This window comes from Mercurialis annua, linkage group LG5, assembly GCF_937616625.2.
Source record: "Mercurialis annua linkage group LG5, ddMerAnnu1.2, whole genome shotgun sequence".
In the NCBI taxonomy this organism is placed as follows: domain Eukaryota; kingdom Viridiplantae; phylum Streptophyta; class Magnoliopsida; order Malpighiales; family Euphorbiaceae; genus Mercurialis; species Mercurialis annua.
In genome coordinates this window covers 11,224,336-11,243,309 of record NC_065574.1, presented here as the reverse complement: position 1 = coordinate 11,243,309, position 18,974 = coordinate 11,224,336, and the positions used below count along the sequence as shown (strand labels likewise).

At 35.5% G+C, this 18,974-nt stretch overlaps 3 protein-coding genes across 3 annotated transcripts; all 3 read right to left on the bottom strand.

Moving 5' to 3' along the window:
- Window positions 1-815: 815 nt before the first annotated feature.
- On the bottom strand, window positions 816-11,751 carry LOC126682172 (probable amidase At4g34880). The gene is made up of 6 exons (XM_050377766.2): window positions 11,163-11,751; window positions 10,424-10,638; window positions 10,051-10,293; window positions 9,826-9,955; window positions 1,454-1,522; window positions 816-1,369 (listed from the first exon to the last, which is right to left on the bottom strand). The coding sequence occupies exons 1-6, from the start codon at window positions 11,700-11,702 to the stop codon at window positions 1,004-1,006; spliced, it is 1,563 nt and encodes a 520-aa protein (XP_050233723.1). The 5' UTR covers window positions 11,703-11,751; the 3' UTR covers window positions 816-1,003.
- On the bottom strand, window positions 3,951-9,810 carry LOC126682171 (uncharacterized). The gene is made up of 7 exons (XM_050377765.2): window positions 9,189-9,810; window positions 9,030-9,105; window positions 8,247-8,334; window positions 5,446-7,708; window positions 5,059-5,376; window positions 4,876-4,975; window positions 3,951-4,802 (listed from the first exon to the last, which is right to left on the bottom strand). The coding sequence occupies exons 4-7, from the start codon at window positions 7,704-7,706 to the stop codon at window positions 4,098-4,100; spliced, it is 3,384 nt and encodes a 1,127-aa protein (XP_050233722.1). The 5' UTR covers window positions 7,707-7,708; window positions 8,247-8,334; window positions 9,030-9,105; window positions 9,189-9,810; the 3' UTR covers window positions 3,951-4,097.
- A 1,149-nt stretch (window positions 11,752-12,900) lies between the features above and the next one.
- On the bottom strand, window positions 12,901-15,414 carry LOC126682173 (uncharacterized). Its single transcript, XM_050377767.2, has 3 exons — window positions 15,182-15,414; window positions 14,488-14,944; window positions 12,901-13,397 (listed from the first exon to the last, which is right to left on the bottom strand). Exons 1-3 carry the CDS (start codon window positions 15,333-15,335, stop codon window positions 13,043-13,045), a joined length of 966 nt encoding a protein of 321 aa, XP_050233724.1. The 5' UTR covers window positions 15,336-15,414; the 3' UTR covers window positions 12,901-13,042.
- Window positions 15,415-18,974: the final 3,560 nt, after the last annotated feature.

The following is an 18,974-nucleotide window of genomic DNA, read 5'->3' as shown; positions in this document are numbered from 1 at the left end:
AGAACAGCAAGGTCTGTTCTTCGTGAAGAAGAACAGACTCAAGATTTGTTCTTCGTGAAGAAGAACAGATCCAGCGGTTTGTTCTTCTTCACGAAGAACAAACCGCTAGGTCTGTTCTTCAAGCGAGGAGCGGATCCGCTCCTCGCCTGAAGAACAGACCCTCTGTTCTTCGTGAAGAAGAACAGACCCAGCGGTTTGTTCTTCTTCACGAAGAACAAACTGATGGGTCTGTTCTTCAGGCGAGGAGCGGATCCGCTCCTCGCCTGAAAAACAGACCATGTTCTTCTGAGGAGCTGCTGCTCCTCACCGGAGCAGCAGCTCCTCGTCTCAGGCGAGGAGGAGCTCCTCCTCGCCTGAGACCTAAAAAAATTTAAAAAAATTTAATTTTTTTGTAAAAAATATAAAAAGGTCCTCTATTTTTTAGTTAATATAAATTTAATATATATAGTTTTAAAATTAAAAGGACTAATTTGTTCTTTTTTTATTATTATGTGTTAAAAGAGAAAAATTTAAAAAGAATTGGACTATTTTAAACCTTTTTATTATCAAAAACCACTTTACCAACAAAACCACTATCCAATACCGGAGAGTGTATCTCACTCTCTGAGGTGAGAGTGGGGAGGGGGGTTTTTGACCAAAAATACACAAGTTCAGGGTATAAGTGATCCTATTTTCCAGCTTTGGACTTTTTTGATACTTTGACGCAAGTTCGGGGGTGAAAGTGATCCTTTATTCTTTAAAATTTTATATAAGTAAAAAAAATTATTTTCAGCGCAATAAGTTGATTTCTAAATTTTCTTTAAGACATTTAGATATAGAGATATAGAATTCAATCTATTGGCATTTTGAGTCGTCATTACAAATTGATACAGATTTATAGATCCATATCACATTAAAGTGGTATGGGTGCTGAAATGCAACTGTTAAAGCATTTGATTTTTGTCACAATTCTGTATAATGGTAGGGAATTTAAAAGAATTTTGCTAAACATTTATTAAGGCAATCATTTAATGTGGTGGTAAGAAAAAGGAGGCAGACGTGACAATGTAGCCTGCTCAAAAGCATAAGCAATCTCAATCAGTTTTGGTTCCATGCCTTTCAATCCTCCAAAACATACTCCAAACGGCATTCCATTGCCGTCATACCCGGCTGGGACGCTAATCGCGGGGTAGCCTCCGATGGCTAGAACCGTAGAAGCAGTCCAGCCGAGTGTTACCATTGCATCTAAATTGTTTTCTTTCATCATTTTCTCGAACCCTTCTTTCAACAGTTTTTCCATTAGCTTCACTGCCGCAATCTCATCCTCTCCGAGCCCGTTTGTCATTTCTGAAGCTATAAATAGATCCTGACCGTACTGTTTCATCTTTTCCTGCATGGATTGGACACATAAAATTACTGTGTGTACTGAGTTGCTCAATTCTGAGGCTTTTTTTTCTGATCAGAATTTATATACCAGATCAGGATGATTGTTGTTGAAACTGATGATGTCTGCCAATGATCTCACAGGCGATTTGACGAGTTCCACTACAAGAAATCAGCCAATCAGCGACGGAAATTTCCGTCGCTGATTGGCTAAAATCCGTCGCTACATAAGGTTATCGACGGATTACCGACGGAAAAAATCTGTCGGTACATTTTGGGTCGCTAATCATTTAGCGACCCAAAAAAGAGAACTGTCGCCAAATTACCGACGGCAATTCCGTCGGTAATATGACCTTGTTCAGTCGGTATTTTGGTCGGGCTAGCCGACCAAATACCGACACATTATCGACGGATTATTCCGTCGCTAATTTAGCGACGGAATAATCCGTCGCTACTTGTAGTCGCTAAATTGGACTAATTAGCGACGGACTTTCCGTCGCTAATTAGTCCAATTTTGTCTTTTTTGAGGAATATAGTGACGGAAAATCCGTCGCTAAAAGCTCATATGTGGTCGCTAATTTTTTATTTTTTCGGCAGAAAATTCCCGTTTTTCGGCATTTTTTGAATTTCCCTGTTTTTTAATAGACCCGTTAACTAATCACAGACATACACGATAGACAACAACAAATAAACATAAACCGAAACCGTTATATATAAATAAACGGTAAAAAAGTATACAATTCGATAAATACTAAATAAGTCAAAATATGCAAACTGTAGTATAAAAATCCAAGTCCAAATACTATACTACTCCAAACTAGTAGTGTCGTCAGCCGGTGGAGGTGGAGGTGGGGGAAACTGCGGTCGTAACTCCGGTGGGAGTGTAGTCATCAGTCGCGCAAGCTCAGTACGGATCCGCTCGTCGAAACCCGCCTCCACAGTACGGATCTGCTGCTCGACCCGCTCTTCAAAACCCGCCTCCACAGTACGCATCCGCTGCTCGAGTCGCTCCTCAACCTCTCTAGCAATGCGCTGCTCGATCTCCTCACTAACGACCGCCTGCTGCTGTGACTGGGATGATCCGCCGCGGCGCAATCGGCTGCTCTGGCCGATGTAGGATGCTGAAGCCGAACCAATACCGTAGACTCGCTGCTTCTTGATTGCCTCGAGAGACAAAAACAGCTCGTTCTCGTCGATCGGCTCTGGAGTCGACGAACTCCCTTCTCCAGCCGCCTGAGACTGGGTCGCTGCAGCAAGCTCTGCCTGGAAATGTCCTGAGAATAAAAATACAAATTTATAGTTTAGTAAAACTTTATAAAAATACTTCACAAATATTAGTTTAAACCTACATTTCTAACTAAAATTCGGCAACATTTTCTCTAAAATTAGATCATCACCCATTTTTCAGGGACATCCTGCAACAACTACAGACAACTCTTTTCAACAATACGAAATAGCAATCACAACACCCACAACAAACACGTAAACATCCTATAAACAACTCACTATATAAAGTTATATTTATATCATAGTAAGCAGTCACTAATTAAGGTTAAAATAAACTTACGTTTTTATCCTTTGATCTCTTGTCAACGAAGACAGTCCGATCAGCCTTGGTCAGGTGCAACCGTACATGCAACTCAGCTAAAGTGGGCTCTCGACCGAGCTCCTCAGTCTATCATATGAAATGAAAAAGTTAATTAGTAGATAAACAGAATATATAACGATTAGTAATATTAAAAACTTACCATAACTGTCTTATGCCTCGTAGCCGATCTCGATCCTGCGGTATGTCGAACCGGTCCGGTGCCAGCTCCGGACGGCTCACTCAGCCGATTAGCTCGTGCTACCTCAGACTTCTTCTTAGCCTCAGCAGTATCCCAGTCTCGCTTCCACGACGCCCAAGTATCAGCACTAACACTGCCCTCTTTTTTATCTGGCTTCATGTTGTGGAGAGTATCTTTGTACCGATTAGCCGCATGTCGGTAGAAGACCCCTCTAATCAGGTCCTCAGGGTGGGTGGAGTCCCAGCAAAAACCCTTCTGCAAACCATTAATTAATAAAAACAATTAGAAATCAAAAAGACAGTAAAACATATATTTAAAATTTTAATTTAACAACCTTGAACTCCTCGAAGTAGAAGCCCTTATGCTCTGCTGTCAGCTTCTTCCACGAGGAACCCTCAGGGAACCAGCTAGATCGGAAAATGGGCAAGATCGCCCTCGATGCGCTCCCGCTGTCGTTCCTGCTATCTAGTAACCTTTCTCTGTACGTTACAAAAAAGTTAGTTTTCACATTTTTGAAATAATATTTGTTAAAAAAAAGTTGTCAATCATACCTTGCAGCATCAGGTGTAACTCTAATCCTCCCAGTCTCGTCCGTAGCTGGCGGCTGGTCCTGTGGCTGTCTCGCCGCTCTCCGCGGTGCGGGTCTACCCGCCAGCACCTGCTGCTCAGCCCCTGGATCCGAGCTCTCAAGTGGATCCTGCTCTGGGTCGCCACGTCCACGTCCACGTCCACGTCCCTGACCAGTGTCCCTACCCCGGCCTCGGCCGGCAGAAGAAGAACCTGAACCTCTCATATCTGCAAAACAAATTACAAAACAATATTCGACAAGAAAAAAATAATCACATCTATTATAAAAACCATAACACATAATTTTTTACCAAAATAAAGTTACTACATCAACAAACGTAAATAAAAGTCAAAATTCTACAGAAATAACATTAAAACAAATCATGCAATTTCTATATCATCTTCCGCTCCAATGTCATCATCGTCTGATGAGGATGGTGGATAATCATCTTCCGTCTCTACTATTGGAGGGTTGTGTAATGCAGCCTCGTCCGCCTCGCCATTCGGATCAACTAAATTTGCCGGGTCGTCATTCGTTATGACATCGAGCGGATGTTCTGCACTATCATCTTGGAAAGCTGGAACAGTTGTTTCAGGCATGTCTAGCTCAGAGCGAGCTTTTATCTTGCATACTGCCCACCAATCTTTCTTGTCCCGCTTTTTGCTAGGATAAGGTAAGTAATGTACTTGGTCGGACTGTTCAGCTAAAATGAAAGGTTCATATTTGTTGTATCTCCTTCTGTGATTAACATCCACTATGTTATACCGAGGATGGACTAACATACCAACCGTTTTTGTAGGATCAAACCAATTACATTTAAATAAAACCGTCCTCTTTATTGGTAGAGCTGGATACTCTAACTCAATAATGTCAGTCAACACTCCATAAAAGTCGCTTTCAGCTGGGCCGTAGAGTGATCCTTTTACACAGACTCCGCTATTCATTGTGACCCGATCCTCCCCATATTCTTCAGTATTGAATTTAAACCCGTTCACACAGTACCCCTTGAATGTTTTGACCGATCTAAGCGGTCCCTTTGCAAGACTTAGAATATAGGGATTGGTACTGACAGTTGGGTCTTTCACCTGTAGCACAATTATTATATCAACACGATAATATAACATACAACTACGACGGTAAAACAACATTAATACTTACATATTGCTCGAACCAAAAGGCGAATTCCCTCTCCAATTTGACTACAACTTCGGTCTGTGTAATTTCGGGGTTGAATTCATACAACTCACCTTCAAAAACTCTTTTTACAAGAATACGAGCGAATTAATACAATTTGTATCAAATTCTTCAATACTGAACTTAAATTTGTATATTAAGACTTACTCTCTGTAAGGTTCGATTTCAGGGCAATTCAAAAGGATGTAGCTTCGGGCAGCAACATATTCATCATCATCCAGATATCTGTTCCGACAAGCACCTACAGGTCGCCCTTTTGGTTTGAAAATATTTAATCTGTCGAAATCATCATCAACGTCCATTTCGCAAACTTCATTTCTTTGCATCCGACATGGTACCATCGGATCACCATCCTTGAAATAAAAAGATGCAAATTTTGCTGTTTCCTCCAGTAGATATCCGCTGCTAATGCTTCCTTCCACTCTGCCTTTATTCGAAACCTTATTTTTGAGTTTTCTCAGGTATCTGCATAATCATATAATTAGTTAATTTACCTAATTATCGGTTGACGAAATAGAACTTTAAATATATCACCTTTCAAACGGATACATCCAACGATACTGAACAGGTCCTGCCATCATAGCTTCGTATGGAAGGTGTACGGGGAGATGTTCCATCGAATCAAAAAAACTCGGCGGAAATATACGTTCCAACTTGCACAGTATCTTCGGGATATCAAGCTCTAATCTCTGAAGATCTGCCTTTTTCAGCGATGTGGCGGTTAACTCTCTGAAGAATATACTCAACTCTGTTAAAGGCTCCCACACTTCTGCCGGAAGAAGCTCCCGAAGAGCAATTGGCAAAAGTCGTTGCATGAAGACATGACAATCATGACTTTTCATGCCCATCATCTTTAAACTGTTTAAATCAACGCACCTAGACAAGTTGGACACGTAACCATCTGGAAACTTTAACTTTTGAATCCATTCTAACAAAATCTTTTTTAAATCTCTGTCCAAAGCATACAAAGCCTTTGGATATCTACCAGTTTCCTCATCTTGTGCCAGGCCAGGACGATCACAAATTTTATTCAACTCTGCCCGAGATTTTGCCGTATCTTTCGTCTTACCAGGTACATTGAGCACGGTATTGAAAACGTTGTCAAATACATTTTTCTCAATATGCATGACATCGAGATTATGCCGGATCACATTTGTCCTCCAATACGGTAAATCCCAAAATATACTTTTTCGGTTCCAACCACGGCCTTTAGATAGTTCATCATTCGTAGCCTTAGCATCATTCTCATAGGCCCTCTTAAACCCCAAACCGTCCACCTCTGCTAACACTTCATCTCCAGTCCTCACACCTCCAAATTGATGTCTAACTTGTTTGCCTTTTCGGAATTCGGTAACATTCCGACGGAAATGGTGACCTGTAGGTAAAAACTTTCTGTGGCAATCAAACCACGATTGTTTTCCACTCTCGGGCAACGTGAAAGCCTCAGTATTTTTCATACAATGCGGACATGCCAATCTTCCTGATGTGCTCCAACCGGACAACATTGAATAAGCGGGAAAGTCATTAATTGTCCACATAAGCGCCGCCCTCATTTGAAAATTCTGCCGTTTTTGAATGTCATATGTCCGGATTCCAGATTCCCACAACTGATTCAACTCCGCTATTAATGGCTGCAGGAAAATATCCATATGGTTTTTTGGATTACCGGGTCCCGGGACAAGTATTGTTAGAAACATAAACTCATCCTTCATGCACATGCCAGGAGGCAGATTATACGGCGTCACAATAACTGGCCAGGAAGAATAATTTTTCCCAAAACTACCAAATGGTTGAAACCCGTCAGTACATAAGCCTAGCCTGATATTTCTTGTTTCGTCAGCAAAATCTGTATGCAACTCACTGAACCGTTTCCAAGCCGGAGAGTCAGAAGGATGACACATCTTCTCGTCTTCCATTTCATGTTCAGCGTGCCATGTCATATGTTTAGCTGTGGCTTTGGAAGCGTACAATCTTTGCAGCCTCGGAGTTAAAGGGAAATAAAACATTTTTTTGTACGGAACGTTAGCCCTTCTTTTGGCCGAATTGCTTTTCGTTACAGGTTTCCACCGAGGAAATGTGCAAACTTTACAGTGGGTTAAATCCTCGTCCGCCCCCCAGTAAATCATACAGTTGTGGAAACAGCAATCAATAACCTCGACCGGCAACCCGAGACCTTTCACCAGCTTCTTGATATTTGCAAAATTTTTCGGCATTTTGTTGTTCTCTGGAAGCAGTTCTTGTAATAAACGGCAGGTGTCATCAATCAAAGATATCGACCCCTGATGTCGACACTTAATATCCAAAATTTCAACAGATGCGGACAGGGGTGAGTGTTTGCTATTTCCGGGCCATATTTCTTCTTCTGCCGCACTCATCATATCAAAAAACTTCCGAGCTTCGTCATTCGGGGTCTCTTCCTCAAAAACTTCGGGACCAGCAGCATCAATAACCATTCTCTGGCCATAGTTTAAATCTCCCCCTCCCTCATTATAGTAATCGTATTCATTAGCCGGCTGCTGAACTACAGGAGGGACATTCACCTCACCGTGGTGAATCCAGACATAGTAATCTGGAACAAACCCAGACTGCAAGACATGTAGTTTCACAACTTCGACATCTCGAAAATTTGTATTTCTACATTTTGTCCTAGAACATGGGCATTTTATCTCTTCCCCACTCATACACTCGGGATGTTGTACAGCAAAATTCACGAACTCTTCAAGATTAGGGAAAAAATCAGGCGGCAGGAAGCCTCTGTCATGTCTCGTATACATCCAACTGCGGTCTGGATTCATTTCTGGAGGACGTACAATTAGGTACTGGTTCATAAGCTCAACGTAGCAAAGTCAATGTAATTGACTGCTAAAAGGGTAGGGTCCTATCCCATTCGCAAAACTGGCGCCCCATAATTCGATCACGATATATGCATGAATACGGAAAAAATATTCGGCAGCCTTCCAGCGTCGTTCCCCAGTTGCATTATATAATATAGGTGTGTAACGCTAATTATATATTCCGTAAGGAATAAGCGTTACACAGCCTATATTAAATAGCCACCCGGAGAACATACGCCAGAAAACTACCAAATATTTTTATACCATATCCATACATATATGTTTTTTCGTGATCAAATTACGCAGACGACAGCAGTTTTACGAACTGTACACACGTACAATCTCGTGTCGTTCAATCTCTTGAACACACGGGACGGGTTTCTACGGCTAGGTAAGATTTTATTCGGTGGGAATAAAATCTTTGTTGATTAAATTTAACAGTTATTCAATTTACTCGAACTAATTAATTAAATTGAAATACAAAAATGCAATAACACTTACTTGTTGAAGAGCAGAACCGCAAATTAGAGGACTTATGAGAACGGTCGGTTTAGTGCGAAAACAGTCTACGGCTATCAGCGCCAAAATCCTACGGTTTAAGTTTTTCATTAGTTTTTAATATTTAAAAAAAACCGGCAGCATTTCCCCTAAAAATGAGCATCACCCATTTTTCAGGGAAAGCCTGCAAGTAAACAATACATATTCCAACATAACCAACAACTTATTTCATCTCAATGTTTTTCCAATAAAGCATACGGTTAATAAATTACGCTAATTTCATTTAATTAACATAATTAACATAAATTAAAATTATAGGTTGCCTAATATTACAAATTAACTAACTTAATTTAACAAAATTAAACAATACAATTAATCTAATAAAATATTTAACCTAAAATATTTTTTATTTAACCTATAATACAAAAATTTAATTAACATAATCATTCAAAATTTAATCAAATTAAAATTAAACAATTTAATTAACCTAATCATTTATAATTTAATTAACCTAATCATTTATATATAATGTAATCAACTTAAAATTAAACTATTTAATTAACCTAATCAAATAACCCAAATTGACATAATTAATATAAAATAACCTAAATTTACTAATTAGGTATAAAATTAACCTTAATGTACTAACTAATGATAAATTAAATTAACTAAATAACCTAATCTAATATAAAATTAACCTTAATCTAATTAATCTAAGTTAACTAATTACTAAACTAAAATAATTAATATTAATTAAAATAAAACTTAACCTAATGTTAATCATACCTGGACCGGCAGCGGAACTGAAGACGGCAGCGGCAGCGGTGGCGACGGCGGCGGCAGCGGTGGCGACGGTGGGAGGCTGGAAATTAGAAACAAATGTGATGGATAAAAATAACCTAATGTTTTATAGTAAAACAAACAAAAAAATAGAAGAATACATACCTGGACCGGCAACGGCAGGTGGAAGAAAGTGGACGGCGGCGGCAGCAAAGGCTGGTCTGAACTCGACGGGCGGCGGCAACAACGGCACGGATAAGGAGGCGGAGAAATAAGAACAGCGGCGGCGAAGGAGGATTGGATGGCGGCAGCGATAGGTGACCGGCGGCGGCGAAGGAGGATTGGATGGTGGAAGAAGGTGACCGGCGGCGGGAAGTAGAGAAAAGAAAAAATTAGGGGAAAAGAAAAGTAAGGGAGGAGAAAGAAAAATGAAACGCATCGTTTCAAGGGTTATATTTAGCGACGGATTACAATCCGTCGCTAAATACATCCCTAAAACGATGCGTTTCAACAGCACCATGAAATTGGCGACGGATTTTTGTAATCCGTCGCTAATTTCAACATGTAAATTTGGCGGGTTTGCTCCCGCCAAATATTATTGGAAGTTTAGCGACGGATAGTACAATCCGTCGCTAATTTCAGTCTGCAAAATTGGCGGGTCAGCTCCCGCCATGGTGTTTTGGAGAATTGGCGACGGATTTACTATCCGTCGCCAAGGCCGTCGGTAATTCATCAGTTTAGCGACGGAACTAGGTTCCGTCGCTAATTGCGGTCGCTAATAAGCTGATTTCTAGTAGTGTTCATTGAGATATTGATTAATCGTCAGCTTGAATTCAGCGAGGATCACTAATGCTTCACCGCTTTGAGTGGAATCCATTATTACATCAATATTCGCTATCTGCAGATCGTCCAACACAGTTGCACCTCCTCGCCTATAGGAGTCCAATATTTTGTCATTTCGTTTCTGTTTCTGAAACTGTAAATTTTGCATTCTCAACGTCAATGATTATCGTAGTCTGAGTAGTACCTGAAAACTTCCAGGTGGTTGTCGAAGTCTGACAGGATTGATGAATCGTTGTAAAAGTCAGAAAACGGATGACGAACCACTCCAAGTCTTTTTCCGTTTAGTCCGTCCTGCTTCAGAAACTGCTTATAACCACCTGCAGGTATGAACTTAGCAGCTTCCTTTGTTGCTTCAGAGTCTCTTGGATCGAAACCAACAATAGCATCAAGAACATACACTGCATCTGATACAGTCCGGCATATGGGCCTGCATTTCCATTCCCATTTTTGAAATTGTTACTAGATTCTAATACTTTTGCAAGATTACCGAAATGTGTTTGACTGACAGAAAATTAGAAGGTGGAATTCAGAATTTGGCGAAGTTTTCAACTGTTTACCCGATTGAGTCCTGACGATGTGAAATTGGAACGACACCAGCACGGCTAGTGAGCCCAACAGTTGGCTTGATGCCTACTACAGAGTTGTGATCTGCTGGGCAAAGAATAGAACCATCAGTTTCAGTTCCCAGCGAGACTGTTACCATGTTTGCAGCCACTGATATTGCTGATCCACTACTTGAACCACATGGATTTCCCCATTTCACATAAGGGTTCTGCATTAGTTAAGTAAATAACTTACTCATATTACAGCCCCAAATTTTCAAACAAACTTTTGTACCAATTTTTACATATATACACAATCAAATTGTTAATTCTGCAACAATATGTATGAGGCAATGATTAAAATTGTCATTGTCTTATTAGTTCAACGAAAGCAGCGGCAGAGCTACTCACGGGTAGGCAGAGTTAGTTGAATATGTAAATTTCGTTACACAAAAAATTTCATTCTAAATTCCTCTCGATCAATATGAAGAAATTATTAATTAGAATTTTCCTCCTTATATAATTCGCACCCCTAAACAAAAGTCTTACATGACAAAACTAACAATAAAATGTTATTCCATATTAAAATTAGAACTTATAAGCGGATACAGATAAGTCAAACTTGATCTATTTTTAGAGTTTAGTATATAGATTTTTAACTATATCGACATTTATATCTTTAGAGAGTATAAAAAATAACCGTAAAAAAACAAAACACAAAATTTTTGGAATTAACATAAAAAGAAGTACTAACCACAGCTTGACCACCTCTAGCACACCAACCCGCGGGAATTTCCATAGACCTAGATCCATACCACTCATTTTGACTAGCCTTCCCCAATATAACAGCACCACCCTTTCTCAACCTCTCCACCACTCCGGCATCACGCGCCACCTCAGACCCTAGAAGAGCGTACGACCCGCACGTCGTGTTCAGCTTATCCTTGGTCCCTATACCATCCTTGATCAGCACAGGAATTCCATGCAACTCCCCTAATGATGCACGTCCCTGATTCATCTCCCTCTCTCGATCAGCCTTCTCTGCTTGATCTAACGCGTCGGGATTTATCTCCAGTACGCTGCGAAGTAGCGGATTGAGGGATTGGATTTGGTTTAAGTAGAATGTGGTTAGCTGTTTTGAGGTTAGTATGTGTTCTGAGAAAGCTTGCTGAAGATCTTTGATTGTTGCTTCTTTTATTTGGAAATGTGAGCTGTTGATTGGGATGAAGATGGTGAGGATCAGAAGTAGCAGAAGGATTAATTTTGAAGACGATGATGAGACATTGATCTTCATCTTCAAGGTCAACTCTCAACTGTTTTCTGATGTTCGGAGAGTTGAAAATTGGGTTAAAACTTAAAGGGAAAAGGTGCAAAAATAACCCTAATGTTTATCCCCCATCTCATATTGGCACCTTATGTATTTCGGATCTCAAAAATGACCCTAACGTCTTGAAAAAGTATCAAAGATGACTCTTCCGTTAATATTTTCGTTTAATGCCATACTCATTTCTGTTTAACACCGTCCATTTTCTGTGTTCTTTTTTTGATACATTTTCACAACAATAGGGTCATATTTGAGATCCGAAATACATAAGATGCCAATAAGAGACACATGATATACATAAATGTCATTTTTGCACCTTTTCCCAAACTTAAAAATATTGGCGCACTTTTTTTTAGATTATAATATTGGGGTGTATTTTGGTTTCATTTTAAAAGGTAACAGAAATTATTTTATTTTTTTATAATAAAAATTTAATTTTTCAATTACCATAGATTTATACTTTAATAAAATTTGTTCAACATAGATTGATGTAAAATCGGAAATGACATTTCTCGATTATATTCAATTATTGACCACGTCACTCTGGCAAAATAATCTATTTTTTTCTTCAAAATTATTATAATTTATTAAAATATTAATAAATTTAATCAATTATAAAATGAAACCAAGTACACTTAAATAAGTAATATTGGCATCAGACACACAACCAGTTCAGATTCAAACAAATTTTTGTACCAATTTTTACAAAAAAATGAAAATCATATAATAAAATAAAAATAATCAAAAATCCAAGTAAAGAGTTAATTGGAAAGAAGAAAAAAATGAATCTCACTAAATGTCGTTTTGACTCTCAATGATGAATAAAATTATGTTGAAGCGAAAAACATAATTATATACTTTTCTGATTAAATAACGATCCACTCGATTTCTTGACACTTACCACTTTTCGATCATATTCATCTTCAATGAAATTTCGAAAAGATAGATTATAAAACCACCAAAAAAATATTAAATCATCAAGAATTTAAATTTAGCTTTCAAATAATCACTAAAAGTCCTTGAATAATTCAAAAAAGCCGACATGTAAAGCGAAAATAAAATCACAATAATACTTATTCAAATTCAAAATAAATTTCATTTCATCCAGATATGAGTAACGGAGAAAAAATGTAAAAATAAAATTCATATGGACGGAAACAAAACAATGTAGAGGGAGAAGTTTTTATGTATTTAGTATACTTGTTTGTAAACTAACACTACAAGTTTACAATTCAATAAATAAGAAGCAAGTAGCATCAAATTGACAATACAAACGTAATTATGCAATAAATAAACATCATCCGAACAAATCAGTTGCAAGCAGTGAATTTGCAAGGGGTGCGACCGCTATAACCAGAATTGGCCCTAATGAAACTAAGAGCAGTACGAAGAGCAGTCCTCTGAGAACCCATTAATGCCAAATTGAAACGTGTAACCACAGTTATTGCATTGTAAGGAAATTGAAGACTGTTGTAAGAATTGAGGAGTGCAGTTATGGCTTCTCGTAGCAGAGTCTTGTAAGGGTCACTTCTTCCTTGGAGTCCTTCCCATAATGTCATGTCGGTGCCGTATTTTCGGGCCGCTTCCAAACCGAACACGACCGCGACTTTCATTTCGGGGTTTATTGCTCTCCAGTAGCATTTATACTCCGGCATTGTCCAATTCCTGACAAATTAACGAAACCATGCTAGTCAAAATCAAGTGTTTTTCGAACTGGTTCAACTGAGACCAATCTGATTCGATTCGCTAAAAATTGAAAATACAGTTCAGCCACTTGAAAGCATAAAAAGTCAGCCGATTTTTATAAATTTATTTGTTTTTCTTTTAAAAAAATTTACAAACGCTTATACATAAAATCTGATTATAATTTTTTTTTATTATCTTAGTTGAGTCTCATACATGTAAATTTAAAATGCCCACCCTCATTTTGCAAGGCTTAATTAGGAGATTTCAAATCAAAATCAAACCGATAAATTTGATTAGATCCAGTTTTAGTTATACACATAAATCTTTTGCACATAGATTAAGATGATAGAAATAATTAGTGTTACTATTTTTTTCATTTGTACCTTTAGTAGTGATTGTCTTTTAAATTGTATTTAGAATTACAATAATTAATTTTAGAAAAAAAAAGAGATAAAAGAGAAAATTTCATATAAAATGATACTAAAATTTTAAAAGATTTGGTTTGGATTTATTTTCAGTAATAAATTTTTATGATTACTGTTTGGTATAAATTGGAATTAAAAAAACTGAGCGAATATTTATTTAGTTTGATAATATTAGAAATATTCATTTTTTTAAATGATTTCATTCAATTTACAAAATAAAATTTTGAATTGTTTTGTTAGATTTGAAGTGGAATTCAAATCAAAGCGAGGAACCGACGAGCTATAACTCAAATTATATAAGAAGCTAGCTATCAATTAATATGGAAAAAAAATAGTTCTGGTGAAACTTTAAAGTCATTCCAGCTCATTTTTTTTAATTTGCTTCAAAACATTGGCTTTCACATTATTCAGTAGATGTGTCAGACTTTAAATACCTGCAATAATTCGTTGGTTCGGTTGAACACAACTTTCTAACATCTCTAACTGAAATCAAACTAAATTATTTTCAAATATTTCAATTCTGTCTATTTGGTTTAACTCGGTGAGTCAACTCAGTAATTTGTTTTTGAAAATATCAATTCAGTAATTATAGGCAAATATATAAAGAGTAAAATAAAATAAAAAATAGTAATGCGAAAACTTACTTGTGACTACAAGCAGATGCTTCCAGGAAAGGCACCGGCGGCATAGGCGGCAACGGAGGTAGCGGTGGCAATGTAGGAACCTTGAAGCGCGGAGGCGGCATCACCGGAGACACCTCCGGAGCCGGCGGCCTTACGGGTTTAGGAACCGGGTTATTAGACGAGTTGGGGCAAAAAGACATTGGTTGAGAAGGCTGAGTTAGCAACGAGTCCACAGAATAAATTTCCATATCAAACATTCTAAACATTAGCCTCAGCTTTTGTGCTGGACCAGCTCCTACACCACAGCCATTTGAACCTCCACCACCATCACCATTGCTTGAAACCTCTGCATAACAATTGCTCAAATCTGGACTCCCATCAACTCTCATTCCATAGTTACCTAACCAATCTGTTGTCTCTTCTCTTGACATTGTGATTTCTCCATTACTATTTGCACATTCCATCTTCACTTTGATTCCTGCAAGACGGGCATTGCGTAAATCGACAAAATCTACATAGCACGAAAACGAAAAATACTGAAATAAAAAATTTAAAATGGTTTTTGAAAATTAAAACGAAACCATCGAAATGTAAAATTCCAAAAGGTTATGTTCAAGTATCAAGATCGGACCTCTAAAATTTGTACAACGCGAAAATAAAAGCATCGAAAAACGCCAAATAAAAACGGTGAACTAAATATAAAAAATAATTATACCATAAATGGGATAATCAAAGAGAGATCGTTGGCCATCTTTGCATTGGTCACAAAAGACAGTGCCACTAACCATAGCATCACCATGAATGCCATGAATGGAAGAAGAAAAAAGAATGAGAAAAGGCAAGAACATGAGGGAATGTGACCAATCCATGTTTGTAATTGGGAGCTATGGAGATGAAGGAAGAATTAAAAAAAGGGGTCATTATATGAGACACAATTTTACAATAAGTCAACAAAATCAAATGTGGAGCTTCTTATTAACTCTCAACTGCCTATATTTATGATTATGTTGAATTTATTTAAAACAAATGGAAGGAATAGGTAAATGGTACGACACATCATTTAAAAGAAGGGGTAATAAGTGAATTTATTTAGGACACAAAGAATAAATTACAATTGTAATTTAATTCCTTTTGTAAACTTTTCTTTTTTTTCTCAAACAAAAAAAACCCTAGCGTTCTAGAGTTTACTTTTTATTGTTTTTCTTCAGTTGTTGTTGATGGTTTGTTTTTACTGTTGACGGTAATTTTTTTGGTACAAAGCCGTTTAATTTTTTGGTCAAGTTTTAACTATAAGACGGCACATTTAAATCTTCTGCATTCAGACTAATCTCAAATTCGAGTAGTGTAGGTCTGTTGTGGAGGCAGACTCTGACACCAAATTTTAAACGACTGTATACATCAGTATGGTTCGAATTCGTGAACTCACTTAAACGAAAAGAGCGCCTTACCAACTCACTTGCGCTTTGAGGTTACAATAGTCATTTTTTATAGGCCTAATGGTAGATTAAATCCAAAATTTTATGGGTTATTGCGATTCTATCCAAACATAACATTTTTTTAATAATAACCTAATTTCAATTGCAATTTTAACCATTTTTTTCAATTAATTTAATTTTCTTAATTTTTCAACTCAATACAGTACCTATAAGCTTCATATTCCTTTCTTGATTTTTTTAACTTCAAATTCGTTTTTTTTCAACCATCAAAAAAGTTACATAATTTATAATTTGATTTTAAATTTATTTTTATTTTTTTGATATTAGAAGTTAAATTTTTAAAATTATAAAAAATGGATTTTGCTCATTACGAAGTTAATTTATAAATTCAATTAAAAATGAACTATTTATCGAAATTTCACTTTGATCAACTTTTAATCAATTGAATTTACCTTGTTCACCAAACTTTATGCAATATTTAAGAAAATATATGGTTCTAGAATTTTAGCAGCTCAGCTGAATTGACCTGACATTCCAGCATTTTCATACATGCTCCCCCCCAACCACATCATTGAAGTCCCAGTTAGTTAATATACGATCCGTAAGTCCTTTTTAACAAAGAATAACATAAGTGATGCTAAATTAAAAGAAAAATTCTATAAAATTCAAAAATATCATTTCATTTATATAATGTAGTTTCATAGAATATTAGTAATTAATTATAATTCACTTAAAATAAATTAAAAGAACTGTAAATTAAGTAGTATCAGGTTGTTGAAAGCTGATGAGTTATTGGTGCAAGAATACATTGATGACAAACTCCAAATTATGAGAGACATGGATATGAAAAATGTCTTGTTTTTCAACATTTTGGCGGTGGAGAGAATTAATTGGCCGTTAAAGTTTGATGGCAAAGAAGCATTAAGTAATAAAGAATTATGTGTTCATGAGCTAGGGTTGTCTTCTTTTTTCTTCTTAATTCAGCCTTTTCAACTGCACTAGCATGCTGCATGCGATGTGTGCACATACCCATTAATTGTACGCACGTACCCTATACGGCTATACCTAATGCTTTACACTGTTGTACCTAAAAGATTGAGTTAGAACTAAAAATTCTAATATAAAAAATTAAATCATACAAATATAGAGACAATTGTACAAAAATACAAACATTGAAATTTAGCAATATCAGTAACCAACTTTTTATTTTTTGGCAAATTGATGCACCGAGCTAAAATAACACTAACGTAGACATTGTAATATCCAGTCACGTGTTTGTTTGCATGATTAGTCGACATACCAATGTGCCCAAAAATAAAAGTTAGTTACTAATATTGGCAAATTTCAAACTTTATATTGTAATTGCAAATTACATTAAAATTTATAATTTAATTTGCAATTAACTCTTATTTTAATCCTCAACTTTACATCATAATTCTATTTCGATGTAGCATCATCTAACAATAGACTAGAAGTATCACAACAACCAACTCATGATCAGTTAGAATACAACATAATTAATTAAAAACGAAGCAAATTATTTTAAGCCTTCTTACGTTTATCATAATTCACAGTTTAGTACCGATTGTTTGAAAATCAAACGATTTGGTACCCTCAGTTTTGATTTTGCAAACAATTGCAACCTTCTTTTAAACATAGTGTACCACATTGTTAACAGAATGAAACGTGAGGTATCAAATCACTTGGAAATGAGGTACCAAATTTTTAATATAATTGAAAGTGAGGCACTAAATTGTTTACATAATCAAAAATGAGGTGTCAAATCGTTAATATAATTGAAAGTGAGATACCAAATTATTTACATAATCAAAAGTGAGGTACCAAATCGTTTGAAAATAAATATCAAATTATTAACGGAACTAACATAAACCCTTAATTGTTGACGGAATCAAAACCGAGGTATTAAATCATTTGATTTTCAAATAAGGAGTATCAAACTGTGAATTATGACAAATGTGATGGACCTTAGAGTAATTTGCTCTTAAAAATTTCTCGCGTTTCAAAAATATAAAAAGTTTCTTTATACGTTCGTTCAAATTCACAAACAAACACACTCAGTAACTTAACAATGTCAATTGACTTAGTCAAACGATCAAATTGTTTAGAATAAATCTTATTTTAATTCCAAAATTATTTTTACTTTAAAATCATAAAAATCAAATTAATTATAAAACTTTATTTATAATTATATATAAAAAATTTATTTTATTTTAATTCAAATTAACATATTTTTAATAATATTATTATTATTTTATTATTTTTATTTAAAACAATTATAAAATTAGGAGTTGAAATTTTTAAAAATTTAACATTTATTTTTATTTCAGTACGTTAATAATTAACATTTTTTACAAAATTGAATATTTTTTAGAATATAAATTATTGCACCTTATGTATTAATAAAAATATACAACTTTATCTCGTTGCATATATACTAATTAATAACCCATACATTGACGAGAAAATATACAAGGTGCAAAATAAAAAAATATTAATCATATATTTGGTACGATATATATATATATATATATATATATATATATATATATATATATATATATATATATATATATATATATATATATATATAAGTTATGAAATAAAACATACATTGACGAGTAAAAATATACAAAATATTTTTATATAAAAAAATTAATATTTTGTTTTTTTGAAAAATCAATTCCTTATTGTAACAATGTTTTAAATTATAATAAATTATTATTAATATTAAAGACTTTAACAATTTAAATCAAAATTAAAGGACTATTAATCTATTATATCATGTATAATTTTATAAAAAAAAAATTCATTTTTATTATTATTAAAGAATGTAATAATTTAAAATTAAAATAATTATTAATTAATTATATTTTGAACCTTATATAAATTATATCCACCAATATAAATTCTATTATGAATCCAATATATCTCGTACCAAATGAAAAAAAAAACAAAAAAATTATTTCATATCTTATATATTTACTCGTCAGTGTATGTTTTAATATATAAGTGACGAGATAATTAAGTCATTAATATATATTTTATTAATAC